General features: G+C 33.8%; 1 protein-coding gene across 1 annotated transcript; it reads right to left on the bottom strand.

The window, feature by feature from the left end:
* Positions 1-671: 671 nt before the first annotated feature.
* On the bottom strand, positions 672-14,838 carry LOC136798785 (probable RNA polymerase II nuclear localization protein SLC7A6OS). The gene is made up of 11 exons (XM_067055455.1): positions 14,668-14,838; positions 8,019-8,069; positions 7,406-7,470; positions 6,375-6,452; positions 6,214-6,266; positions 5,825-5,955; positions 5,558-5,645; positions 5,171-5,265; positions 4,639-4,704; positions 4,276-4,336; positions 672-1,196 (listed from the first exon to the last, which is right to left on the bottom strand). Exons 1-11 carry the CDS (start codon positions 14,744-14,746, stop codon positions 1,106-1,108), a joined length of 858 nt encoding a protein of 285 aa, XP_066911556.1. The 5' UTR covers positions 14,747-14,838; the 3' UTR covers positions 672-1,105.

Genomic DNA, 14,838 nt, shown 5'->3' with positions numbered 1-14,838 from the left:
ACGACATCAGTAAAAATCTAATTCCGAATGAATATTAGCTTAAACCAGGAGCAGGAAAAAAAATCGCTAGATTTCAAAAGTAGTAAATTTGGATGGACAAGTTCCACTGAATTTTCATTGAATTTTTATAAACTCAAACAATGATTTTCATTTGAATAAAAACTAAATGAAATTATAATTTCAAAATCTCAAAAGAAAAAATCATTTCAAACGTTCTTCCGTCTCAATCGACGTTTAAATAATTATATCTCTGAAATCCACGTTACACATTCTACATAAATTCTAAAATTTTCACCTTTTCAAACAAAAATTTTCCGCTATCGAAGCAAATGTGATAGAAAATACCATAGTACGAAATCTTGAAGCTGAAAAGAAAATCTACTTCATAATATTTGCACAGCATATCAAATTTGAACCAATCAAAATCCACCAAATATTGATAGAGTTTGCTTAACAAAAACGAAGAAGAAAAGTACCTCTCAACCATGTGAAAAGGTGTCGAATTTTTCCTTTTCATAGCATTCTCTTCGCTTCGTTACTTAACAACGCGAAGAGAGGAACAAAAGAGCAATATTTTTCAACTTTTTGTTGTCGATATTAGCCAATGTGTAAATTACTTTTTATTGACGCTCTCTCATCAGATATTTACACTCCGAGAAGATGAAAACAAATATCATTTTTGAAGGAAATCTTCATTCCTATCTTTAATAACGAGAAAAAAAATTTAAAATTTATGATACTTTACATACATAAATACAATGGTATTTTAAAACCGGTGTAAAAGTCTTAGATTAGCCAGTCGGAGCAGCACAAATTGTTGTACAAAAAACTAATTGTTGTACCAAAAGTATTGTCTGAAAAAAGAGTCTTTCCGTTTGTATTTTATTGACGAGGTTCGTCTGCGAAGTTTGGGCAATTCCTTGTTCCTCGTTTGAAATACAAATACAAAGAATTGTACACAACAAACGTGTTTTCCCACAATCGAATTCGATTATCTCCAGAATATCAACCATGTGGTTCTACTACAATAACAGACCAATGAAAGCAACCCCTCTTTCAATATCGTCGTTATCTCCATCATATTTCGATAAATGAGACACGAAGATCAGTCACTGTCTCGATCACTGGCTGACAACGCGTTGTAATAATCATTCATATCTTCGCGAGCGTACGGATCGAATGCTAGTCGTCCCTTCCTAAATGAAAATAAGAAGAATATCTCATCTTTATGATCTGGAAATTCAAACCATACATTTCTTTTCATGGCCCCTCACCTTTTTGCAGACCATACTTATGTATATTAAAACAACTTTATACAGACCAAATCAAATCTTAAAAACTGTTTTTCTCCCTTACAAAATACAGTTTTGTGTGTTTTGAAGGTGTGAAAAATTTCTTCGTCGCCCAACCATGGCGGGAGACATTTTTTTCCAAAATATTGGACCCTCCATTCCAAATGGCTCGCCGGGGCCCATGTTTATACACGTTTTACAAAAAACCTTCTAAATCGCGCGTCAAATATTTCCATGTTGTTACTAAAGTTGTCCGTGTAAACCTTCATATATACTTTCATACATTGTATAAACTTTCATATATAATTATAACACCTCTCTTACATACAGTGGGTATTTCTTGGCGTATTATCTAAACTGTTGAATATAATAAGGAACAAGTGATACTTTGATGGACCTACCTGGATTATGCATTTAACACGTTTATAATTGATATCTACGTGACGTGACCATTAAACAATCATTCAGAACACAAATAGTGACGATCTATTAAAATTAGTCGTTTGTTTCTTATAAAAAACGTTTAGAAACCAAAATTTCATGCTCTTGAAATGTTTAGCTGAAATATACCCCAAAATTGTTTTCTCCAAAAATCGGGCTCCGTCACATTTGAGGGTTTCTAATTATGCATCTTAATGCAAAAAATCGTAGAAAATGAAAGAGCCAATCAATCTAATACCTAAGTTATTGATAATGTGCTTATAAAAAAATATCAAATTTGGCCAGTTTTTCTATAAAAACATGCCAAACAACCAAAATTTCCTGTCTAAACACTCGTGAGAAAAGAAAAACATCTATCTCATAAAAAAATTGAGTAATTTGACTAAGAACATTGATGTATGCTTATTAATAGTGATTCTTATAGATAAACATGCGTTTTTTGAGCCAACAATTTTTTTTTGCAAAAATCTGCTTAAGCCTTCTTTTAACCTATGATGGTACCCTACTTTTATGCTGAAAATTAGAAAAAATTAATGATCCAATTTTTCACAAAGTCCAAAAAACCTGTTTTTTAGCCGTTTTTTGGCCCAAATTTGCCCAAAAACATTTTTTTTCGAAAATCGGGTTCTGCCACATTCAAGGGTTTATAGTTATGCATCTTTGTGTAAAAAATCATAAAGAATGAAAGAGCCAATCTCGTAAAAAACAATACCTAGGTAATTGATAATGTGCTTATAAAAAAATATCGAATTTGGCCAGTTTTTCTATAAAAAAACGCCAAGCAACCCAAATTTCCTGTCTAAACACACATATTCTTCAAAAGTAAGCCCTCTGGAGCAGAAAAAACATCTATCTCATTAAAAAAATTGAGTAATTTGACTAAGAACATTGATGTATGCTTATTAATAGTGATTCTTATAGATAAACATGCGTTTTTTGAGCCAACTTGAGCCAACAAAATTTTTTTGCAAAAATCTGCTTGAGCCATCTTATACCTATGATGGTACCCTACTTTCGTGCAAAAATTCAGAAAAAATTAATGATCCAATATTTCAAAAAGTCCAAAAAACCCGTTTTTTAGCCGTTTTTTGGCCCAAATTTGCCCAAAAACATTTTTTTTCGAAAATCGGGTTCTGTCACATTCAAGGGTGTATAGTTATGCATCTTTGTGTAAAAATCATAAAGAATGAAAGAGCCAATCTCGAGAAAAGCCAATACCTAAGTAATTGATAATGTGCTTATAAAAAAATATCGAATTTGGCCAGTTTTTCTATAAAAACACGCCAAGCAACCCAAATTTCCTGTCTAAACACACATATTCTTCAAAAGTAAGCCCTCTTGAGCAGAAAAAACATCTATCTCATAAAAAAATTGAGTAATTTGACTAAGAACATCGATGTATGCTTATTAATAGTGATTCTTATAGATATAAACATGCGTTTTTGAGCCAATAAAATTTTTTTGCAAAAATCTGCTTGAGCCATCTTATACCTATGATGGTACCCTACTTTCGTGCAAAAAATCAGAAAAAATTAATGATCCAATTTTTCACTAGTCAAAAAAAAAAAAACCCGTTTTTAGCCGTTTTTTGGCCCAAATTTGCCCCAAAAATTTTTTTTTCGAAAATCGGGCTCCGTCACATTTTGGGCATTGCCATTTTGCATCATTGTGCAAAAAATCAGAAAAAACTAATGAGCCAATCTCGAGAAAAGCTGGTAACTAACGGACGGACAGACGGACAAAGGTTAATTTATAGGACCTCCACCGGGGTAGGTCCAAAAGAAAGCAAATCTTTAAATTTCTCGAATTCAAAATGGGTTTTCCATACAGTGTGGGGGGGGGGGGGCTGGATAGACGAACCTTAGACGAAAAAGATTCTTAGAAATTTGTGAATACTCCCTGAAATTTTCAAAAGAACTCTTGCAAAAATTCTTTTCATACCTTAAAAGTGAGACTGGACGCGGACTAAAATCAGTCTTTGCCCCATTGAACAACCTTTTACCTCCTGGAAAAATGGAAAAATACATGTTTTTTTTTTTATAAGCAAGTGTATGCCCCTTGGTCAGGCTCGTGTATGCTTAAGTTCTCAAAGCATCCAGGCATAGTTTATGCTTATTATATGCTTAAGAATCATGCTTATGATTCACCCCGAGCCAAGTTTTTAATGAAATTTCGGAAATTTTGTAAAAATTTGTTCAGATTTTGGGAGCAGTGGAATGTAGCTAGCCGTGGAATGTCTTATTTTTTACTTCAGTTTTAGGTCAAGTACTTGACCTCTACCAAACCTTTTTTAAACAGATAAAAATGACCACTTGAAAAATATTTTAGGCTGACATATATGCTCATGTTATGCTTAAGAATTCTGCAAATCTGAGCCTTCATATGCTTATAAGCGTTATGCTTATAAAAAAAAAAACATGTACTCCTTTAGACCCTTTGGAAATTCTTCTTCGATTACCCCTTGGAAATGTTCGTCCACACCCCTGTATGGATATAAAATGGAATGGCCCAAACTTCCACAAAAAAAATTGCGTTAACTTACCCTTTGCGGTACATGTTGTTGCTATAGAAGTCATCCTCTTCTTCGTCACTCTCGAACGAATCTGAAAATAAAAATATTCATATAAATCATCTGACACGTGACATAAAATAAATATTGAATCATATTCTTCTAACGTTTCTCTCGCACAGCATTGTAGGTGCTACCCTCCGACGTGTTGGTACGATCTCCAACCATGGTGGAGGCATCGCAGGCATCACAGACAGAAAAGATTCAATGAACTAAAAATTTAACAAATATCAAAGACAAGGCATAGTCGTTTCGCTCAAGAGATCAACGGTCGGCTAGCACGACTAACTATGAACTGGAGGTTTGTGGCTGTGGCCTATGATTATTTGCACAGACCTCTTTCATGTTCACTGGAACCATATTCATCTTCATCTGGATAATCATTTCTCCAATTCTCTTCCGCTGAAAACAAATAAAACACATTCAATAAGTACGTTTTAAAAATAAACTTCACAAAGGATTAGTTTCAAAAATCTTGAGAAATCGATAAAATGAAATAATATATTCTAAAACAAATACAGCGTGGGCAACTCATAATAATATACAGCCATAACTCATGAATAAGTACCATGCTACAAGATAAGATATTAGCGGCGTGGTCGGCTTTTTTTAGTAATAAATTTACATGGAAATTATTTTAGTCTGCACTTCCGTACGAGAGGCATTTCATTGAGTTTTTTTACGTGGAGTGTGAACTGCTCACTTCAATATCTTACATTTTTTACCGATTATTACATATACATTACCATTCTCCTAAAATTAAAAAGCTGCCCGTCCCAGTAAAGTTTGAAGGGTGTTTTGAAATAGAAAATCCATGCAATAATTTGCAGAAATTCTTTTAAACAAAACACTGCAAAATCAAACAAACCATTCTCATCATCTTCATCATCATAAAATTCTTCACTATCTCCAAGGTGTTCGTCTTCCACATAAATTTGCTCGAAATATTCTTCTAATTGAAGTCTAAATAAAAAAATTGATGTGATTAATGCATTGAGAGATTGTGGTGAAGTACTGGCAGACACTGCAAGTAGTTGCAAAGATAAATACAATTTTACACTCAAAAAAAGAGACTGGAAAAACGACCTTCTCACCATTTCAAAACCTTGCTAAAAACAGGGCATTTCATAATGCCTATTATAACAACAAGAACTATTATATCAAATTAATTGGACTTGACGGGTTCACCTGGACAAAGTCACTTGTCACATACTTACATGGCGAGAGTATTATTTTCGGCGTTTAATATACTTACATTTCACTATCAGCGTTAAGTATGATGGTATTTGAAGGAGCAAAATACAAATCGTAAACAAAATCTTCCTCTTCGCATCTTTTACCGTCTGGAAAAAAGTCATAAATATCACTTTCAACATAGGTATCATAGAAAAAATTAAAAAGTTTTTACTCGTACATTTTGAAGAATCTTTTATCGTAAACAAAAAAAGGAATGTGACTTGGAATTAAAAAATTTACTTCAGGCGAGAAGAACTAAATAAAGAAGACAAATTGAAGGCAATACCATCAATTTTCAACTTTTCACGGATCATTTTAACGGAATTGCAGAACAAGGCTTCTTCATCATCATTTTGAGGGAAATCTTCTTCAGTAGCAATCGCGTCGACTAGATGAATATCATCTGCTAATGAATCGCTGCAAAATAATAATAATAATAATAATAAGAAGAATGAGTATGAGCAACCTAAGTGTTTCTCATGTTTCGTTGTTAGTCTGGAATATTCTTCAATTTAAAAATGTTTAAAAAACTTTATCTGTAAATTTTCTCAGCTCCTTGAAAGTTCATCCGTTTCTTAAATATTCCCAACTCTTACAGATTTAAAAACAGCCAGTTTAACTCGTAAATACATTCAATTCTTGTGACATTATGTAATGCTTGACAAAAATATTCACCTGATTTCTCGTTTATTTGAAACAACTGTAAATCTTGCAGCTTTTATTTTGTCCTATGAAAAACAGTGAACATGTTGAAGAAAATTGTCTGCCTTAATGAAGTATTGCTTCTAATCTTTTTTCAATTTTGAAAGAGATAAATAGTTTTTAACTATACCAACCTTTGCAGTTTGCCTTCTTTGATTTTTTGCGTTCTTATTTGTTTTACTAATCTTCAGATTCCCTTGTTTGAATTTATCCTGCAGATAACAAAAGATTATTCTATGCTTATCAACTGTTTCAAATTCCAAACTATTCTGGGGTTCGAATGGAGAGATTGGATGAAATATATACTTTAAATACTTGGAGTAAAACAAGGGACTTTGCTTTTCACAGTTTCAAAATTCAAATCTTTTTAATAAGTAGGGGCTCCTAATAACGTCCTGTAGACGAGAAAGTAATTGAGATGTTTGAAAGGCAAAGAGATAGCAAATAAGAATCAAATAAAAATTGTCCGGGAGTTTCTAAACATTGACTAGAAATGGCGACCACGACCAGCGATCAGATAAATTTGGGTTATCAAGTTTTCCCCCTTTCTCAAACGTATAGTGTCTCTCCTTATCATTTGAAAATATTGTATTGAAGAGTAAGCTCACCGCTGTCTCATCTAATTATAGTCACATACCTAATGCGTAAAACAAATATTTCGACGCTCTTGGAGCTTGATAAGGGTATCAATTTCTATCCTGTATTATCAGCATCAAAATAATTAATGGCACAAAATATATTGAAATTTGTTTGAAAAGTTTTGTATTTAACCATCAGATCATTATTTCTGTCAAAATTAGTTATTTTTTCAGCATAAAGACAATAGAATAATTGATCAGATTCTCCAAAACTGGTTTTTCTTACTAAATAATTCTATCTATTTATACTTAAGGCATCTCATTCAGCATAATTAAAATATTCAGTGGAATAAAGTTTACAGACATCATACTTTAAATGGACCTGTCAATATTTTTGTCAAGAAAATGAGTGGTTACTTCAAAGGTCATTTTTTAGTATTCTGAGGACTTGATTAGGACGTTCTCTACGGTGGAGAGAGCAGATAAACTCGATAATCCAAATTTATTTGGTCGCTGGTCGTGGTCGCCGGTTGTGGTCGCCATTTCTGGTCGATGTTTAGAAATTCCCAAAATTGTCCTTTACTTACAATTAAAACACCTGTGTTTTCTTTCTCCTCAATTGTGCCAGCAAAAGTAAACAAATTGGGGGTTTCTAAAAGTAAAGAAAGAAAGATATTTGTTTGATCTGCTTGTTTTAAAAGTAAAACATGTTTCTTTTATAAGCAAGTGTCTGTCCCTATATCAGGCTCACATAATGCTTAGCATTCTGTTGTTCTTAAAACAATAGAGCCATTATTTAGGTACCAAAAACCTGCATATGCTTATATAAACGTTATGCTTATAAAAGAAAAAACATGTAGGAAACAGAATTTTATTTCAAGCACTTTGAATGAGCCAAATCCATTGAATTGTGATCTGTAAGGATATACAATCTTAATTCCAAATGTATTGAAATTTGCAATATTATTAAATCATACAGGCTGATCCCACCAAAGCTATTTAGAAAAAATTTAGTTTTATTTTATTAAATATCATTAAAATGATGAATTTATTTTGAAATAAGAATTATTAGATTTTCCCCAATTGTATAGGATGGGTCAAGAAATGGGTCAATGGGTAAAGAAATTAATGAAGACAGCTGATATGATGATAAAAATGGTCAAAAATGTTTCATTTTTGTTATAATACTCCCACACATACCTGTCCCTAAATCTTCATCTGTTTTCTTCTTTTTTGCATCACTGGAAATCACTAAAATACGAAAAAGCAAGGTTAGTGACTTTTCTTCTAATTTAATTCATGAGATTTAAGGGACCTGGAAACAGTCTTTTTTTGGACGGTTTTTTGAAGAGTCAAAATAAACAGTCTCTTAAACAGCTATTTCGAAGGGTCTGATCAAGTAGTTGATTCGAGTGGACTGTCTTTGGATGAGTTGTGCAACCGGGCACTTGCAAGGAAATGATTTCTGGTTGATAATTTATTATGATGATTGGAGTGTGTAGCACTCCCCTATATTACTAGGAATAGTATTTGGTAAAATTTATATACCGGGTGCACCAAAAAAAAGTATACAGGTTTGTCGAGATATTGTGAGCTCCAGGATTTATATTTTTTGTTCATTCTTTTTTTATTGTATAGAGGATGCTCTAACTTGAATTTTGAGCATTAAATTTGAAAAAGTAGCTGGAAAGTTATTCCCAAAAAACTGACTTTTTTTCCATGTCGAAATTTCAAAAAATCATTAAAAACAGCAACCACGCTATAAATAAGACAAAATGACAAAAACACAATTTCATTGTCTTTTTTATTCTTTTTTCTCCTATCTTATATTTTGCCAACGGTTTGTCCATCTTATTTACACACCATGAATATTTCCAACACCAGCAAACTCAATGCAGACCCAAGTTCTTTGAGCAACTAGTTGAGGAATGGTGATTTATTTTTTCAAAAATTTTCTCCCGTAACACACCACACCTCTCATGGAGATTTCCAAAAAAAAATTTCAGCTTTACCATAAATATTTTTCCACATGGGAATAGCTTGTTTTACCATATTCTTAAATTCCGTAACGAGTTTTGATGAACACAGTTGCATTTTTTGGTATTTGTACGTGTAAAGAAGAAAAGTGTCAAGAGAAAAGTTTGCTCGCTGTTTTTAATGATTTTTTGAAATTCCGACATTAAAAAAAAGTCATTTTTTTTGAAATAATTTTCGAATTACTTTTTCAAACCTAATGTATGATAGCTCAAAATTTAAGTTAGAGCATCCTCTATGCGATAAAAAAAGAATGAACATATATATATATATCGAAACAGACTAGTGACCTTGATGAATAGTCACTATTCTTTTACTGATAAAAAGGAAAATGACAAAATATTTATGACAATAACAAAATTTACTAGAAATTGATCATGACATCCAATAAGTATTTCAATAATTGCGCTAAACCCATATTGAAGAAAATAGTTAGTTAATAATATATTTTACCAAGAAATATATATATAAGAAATATATTTCGCAACAAAATGGCGAAAACTTCTGAAAATCTTAACACGGAAATTTCATCAAAATATGGATCCTGCACCCCAAATGAATGCTTTATAAATGAAATAATACGGGATAACGATGTCTTGCAGTGTAGGAAGTGTCAAAGATTTGTTCATTATGCCTGTTCGGAGCTTCCAGCCTACCAAGTACAGATTTGCCTTCAGTACAAAGCAAGGAGATTCGAATGTGCGAAATGCATCACAGTCACGCCAATATTATTAGAGAAGTTCAAAACAAGTAAACAAAGAACGACCAATAACAAGGCAACAAATACTGGAGGTAAAGAGAAAGATCAAGATGAGCAATGTGTTTTCGCTAGACTGGATAGACTGGAGAAGAAGATCGACGATCTTGTAAACAAAGATGATGTCGTTAAAGGATCCAAACAACAGCAGACATACGCTAGCATCGCTAAAGATGAACTAAAGAAAAAAGACCACGATATAGATTCAAAGCAACAACAGACATACGCTAGCATTACTAAAGATGAGCTAAAGAAACAAGAGGTAAAGATCAAGAATTTCATCAAAGAAGAGAAAGAAGAAGAACGATGGTTAAACTTAACAAAGTACAATATCATTGTTCACAACCTCGGAGAGAACAAACATGAAGACCTAGAAGAACAACGTGTAGGTGATAAGGATTATGTTGAAGAAGTTGTACAAAACCAAATGGGATTAAAGGTAAACATCGTCAGCGCAGAAAGAATAGGAGCTCGGAAGGACGAAATGTTCAAAACAAAAAGATGGCGACCCTTGAAAGTCGTGCTAAAGAACGAAGAAGAGAAACGACATATTCTGGCATCAGTCCACAAATTAGAGAAAGACGAATTTAGAGTATCCGACGATTTTTCGAAGAAAGAACGCGAAACCATCAAAGAGTGGCATAGGAAGGCAAAGGAGAAAACAGAATTACAAAAGGATGGCAGCTGGATATATAAGGTTAGAGGAAGTCCTCGGACAAAACTCTACTTTAAGAAGATCTGTAACAAACCCGTTACTGAAAATGAAATATTGTAAAGACGACTGGTTAAGAGGCCCACCGTGCGCCTACAACTGTAAAATTGTAAAATGTTAAGCATGATTATTTCATAGAGGTCGATAGACCTGAGAAATATATTACTGTAAATTAAATATAGAAATACAGCCAAAGCAAAAGAGAATCAAAGCTTGGATTTATTTCCTAATTAGATTCTATTTCACTTAAATAGGTTAATGTTCATGAAAAATGTTTTACACATTCAAGGTCCACCAAATTGCACCCATTGGAATGTTTGTATATTTTTAATTATTTGGGAGGAGAAAATTGCTTTGAAAAGCTTTGAAAAGGCACAAAGTGAAATTTTCAATTAGATTTCTGTGGTTAAAGCCATTAGAGGTTCCCTAGTTGCAAATTTTGAAACCTATATAAGTAAAGCCAAAATTGTTGGAATAGAAAGAATAACAATAAGCAGAAGGTTTGGTTGTGAGATTTCTTTTGGGTTTTATTATTTCAAACTCATAGTGTGCAAGGGGGGTCCAGGTCCCACCAAAAAGATAAGGTCCCAGCACACATTAAAACCCCCACCTAGAATCAATAATGCATGGTCCCACCACTAAGTATATCCCCCACCAAGATTTTGAAAACTTTGAATTCCCAGCAGAATTTAGGATGCAAAACTTAAGTCTTCTTTCAAGTATAATACAGGTCATATGTACAAGATTATCCACTAGGTTTCAATAGTAAAAGGTAACTACTAAAGTTATGTATCATTGATTGATGTCAACGAGATGATTCAATTTTACAACCAAATCACCTTAGTCCCACCTTAAAAAATCAGGTCCCACCTTATCCTGCCCCCCCCCTGAAATCCAAAAAATCGGAAGTCCCACCTAAAGATTTTGAACCCAAATCAACAAACCCCCCCCCCCTTAATTTAGGGGGGGGGTTTTCTGGAAAAAATTTTTTCCCAAAAATCGGGCTCCGTCACATTTTGGGCATTGCCATTTTGCATCATTGTGCAAAAAATCAATCAAAACATTTTACGGTTAGAGATCTGTTGAATACGCTTGATATTGTAGATCCCATCTGTCGTTCCTCGATTCTGTCGAAATCCGTTTTGCTCATCGGTCAGTTGTGCCTCGTACCAAGGTTGGAGTCTGCTTAGGATAATGTTCACAATTAGTTTGCTTATTGTTGAGCCGATACTCAAGCCTCTGTACTTAGTAGGATCCTTCTTAGAGCCTTTGCCTTTCCATAAAGTTCTCAATCTAGAGTTTCCCCATGCAGAGGGAATGTCAAGATTTTCCCATACATTTAGTGTCATTTTGCGAATAGCGTCAAGAAGAGCTGGGCACTCACATTTCTTTAGAAGCTGGAACCTCGATAATCCAGGATTAGAAAAAGCTATACCTGTTATCTTTTTTCTTTAAAGAATCAACAAGCCATCAACATCGATAAATTCCACACATTTCCTCAGAAACTTTTAAAATCATCTGCCATTATGACTTTCTTGAAGCCGTTCCGAAATGAACCAATCGGGTTATGTATCGGAATTCCTATGGGAGTTTTTTTCCGAAATTTGTAAAATAGCTAAGTCGGCCAAAAAACTTTTCCCGGGGGTTTGAGGGAAAACAGAGCTGATATCATTTGTTTTTTATTTAACCAGATATTTAAATTTGGGCTCATAAACACTTAAATAAATAAGTTAATAAAATTCAATATACTATTTGTATCTCTTAGAAAATAAACACTTACAGAACGACATTGTTTATCATTTGGAATACCCCGTATTTGGACCATTCTATTGTGGGTGCAAAATAGGGCGGAAACTAAGTAGCACCCTCAGTGCAAGATTGCCGCCTCATCTTAAGCTTGCGCGCTCGAGGGGAAAAGGAAAGTGATCGATATTTTTGAATGAAAAACGTCAGAAACAAACCCAAAGACCAAAAGATGGATTTTGTTGTTGAGAATCGATCCTGTGAAGATGAAAAAATTTTTGCTTTGCGTTTTTTTTGGAACGCTGAAAAACTTTAATTTCGATCTTCCTTTAAGGTAAAGAGGTTGCGTGATTTGGGTGAGCGAGTCAAAAATTGCTAAAAAGCTGGTAAAATCGTAATCCTCAAACATCGAGTGTCATTATTAATTTTGTTAGATCTGACATATTGATCTTTGTAAGTGCACTTTATAGTTTTGATTCCCATCAAAGAATCATTTTCTGGTTTTCATGTTATTAGATACTGTTTTAGAGCTTTAGAGCTAGCCTGTCATACCGTGAGAGGTCCTAAATCCGACACCACTGCCTAAAGCTGATGGGGTCTTTCAAAGATACAAACTAAAATAAAAACAAACAGCTGTCGCTGTGACGCAACGAAGATACCAAAGTGTCAACTCAACTGAGAGATTTGATACACTGAACCAATTGAACCTAATAACAATAATTGCTTCTTATAACAAAACATATTTTTTTATTGCAATATGCACAACGTCATAAATGACAACAGTAGAAACAGCATCATAAAAAGTAATGAGATGTTTTGATTTTCCAAAGCACACAAAAATATAAAAGAGGTCTGTGTACGAGCGTGCTCACTTTGAAACGTTACGTAATCAAGCAGAATCAAGCCTGGTTTTTATTACTTTACACTGGCACTTGGCTTGATTGCGGGCCTTCCGTAAATAAACATCCGGACTTATGGGTGGTAAAGAGGGCGTTGATAGTTGCCGCCTCATTGATTTGATGTTTGTTATTCAAAATTAAGTGCTACCGCATCCGCCCTTTTTTCAACTTTGCGCCATTCTTGCAATTTAGTCTGTTTGTTTCTTGATGGAAACCAGCCCAAGTTGTTTCGTATGTTTCCCGCACAAGTCACTTTTATCACAATACTGTTATAGTTTTAAACATGAGCAACTGATCCAGAATAAAAGGTAATTATTATTTTTATAACTCACACTTTTTAACTACATTAATTGACATCTTGACATTACAGCTATCTTGTTAGATGTTTTGTTTCGAGAGTTCTAGCAATAGTTTATCATTCAACTTGGAGAGGGAATGTTTGTAAACATAGAATTTTTTTTCATAAGGCCGATGAAATTTACATATGAGTTTACCGTTGGCCGCCCGCATCTCTAAAAAGCACCCACATGAAAATTTCATTATCTTCAAAATTCCTAAAATTTTCATTATTTCTATATTTCTTTACAACTACAACCTCCATCGTTGTTAAAATCGTCTCTACGCAGGATTCCCTCTACGCATGACCTTTTTCCCAGAGTAAACACGGGTAAACAAAGAAGATTTTTTACAGAAAATGTGACCGCCCTCAATCCTACAACTACAGCGGGCATCACGCCCATCTATCTGCCTAACCGCCCTGGCGGCTATTTTAGTTTTTTTGCCATATCTAGCGCCACTGTAGCAATCGATCTTTATTTTTCGTTCGCAAAACATGCGTAGGGTTGAAGCGAAGCAAAATTTTTTATTTTGAGAGAGAATGGTTAGCAGAAATGGTGGATAAGGTGCTGTTGGGAAAATAATGAATAATGAATAATGAAATCATGCCGCATCTATTTTTGGGTAAGTTCACGACGGTAAACTCATATGTAAATTTCATCGGCCTAACAGTTATTTGAGGGGGTCGGAATTAGGCAGTGGTGTCGGATTTAGGACCTCTCACGGTAGCCAGTCACAGAAATCCTTGCATTTGCACAGGATTCAACATGTGGCAAATGCAACGGGTCGAAAACGAAAGCAACGAAAAAATATACAAATACACTCATCACTGTGACCTGTTTTATTTACACAGAGTGGAAAAATGTTACTCTTTATTATAAAAAATGCACAGATCAAAATTTTAACCCGTAGACAACAATTTTCTAAAAAGGCTATAAAGAAAATCCTTCTAAAGAGAAAATGAAAATGCCATTCGTCTTCGTTTTATGCCATTTTCATTTTAAAGTTGAGATTTGTTAATTTTCGCGCATTTTGCCTTACACGTTCTAGCTCATTAGCACAGGGTTGGAAAAAATTGTTGACACCGTTGCAAATGCATACCCTGTGTGATGCAAATAAATGCAAGGATTTCCGTGACTGATAGTGTGATAGCTTTCATCATCTGAACCTAAACAACTATAATTCTATTTTCTATTTGTGGTTGAGTTGCAGCTGTCTTTGAAGCACATTTTTGCAACTAAACAAGCTTTCAATGAGCCTATCAGCACCTTTTGTTTATAAAAGAAAGAAATAGAAATTTTTCCTTTTTTTTTAGTCAGTTTTTAAAACTGACTGACTGAAAAATAAAGAATTTGATTAGTTACACACCTAAAGCATTTATTGGATCTTCTTGGCGTTTTCTTTTTATTCTGATAACAGTCGTTGTTGGAATATCTGCAGAAGCCATTGTTCACACAATGATTGAATGGTGCCAAACAGCCAAAGGGTTTTTTTGAGAGATTCTTCAGTTTTTCAAATTTCTCTGAAATCGAAAGTGAA

Source organism: Clytia hemisphaerica, unplaced genomic scaffold, assembly GCF_902728285.1.
Source record: "Clytia hemisphaerica strain Z4C2 unplaced genomic scaffold, Clytia hemisphaerica genome assembly, whole genome shotgun sequence".
Lineage (NCBI taxonomy): Eukaryota > Metazoa > Cnidaria > Hydrozoa > Leptothecata > Clytiidae > Clytia > Clytia hemisphaerica.
Note: the sequence above shows the minus strand (reverse complement) of the source record. Positions and strands in the feature narration are given on the sequence as shown.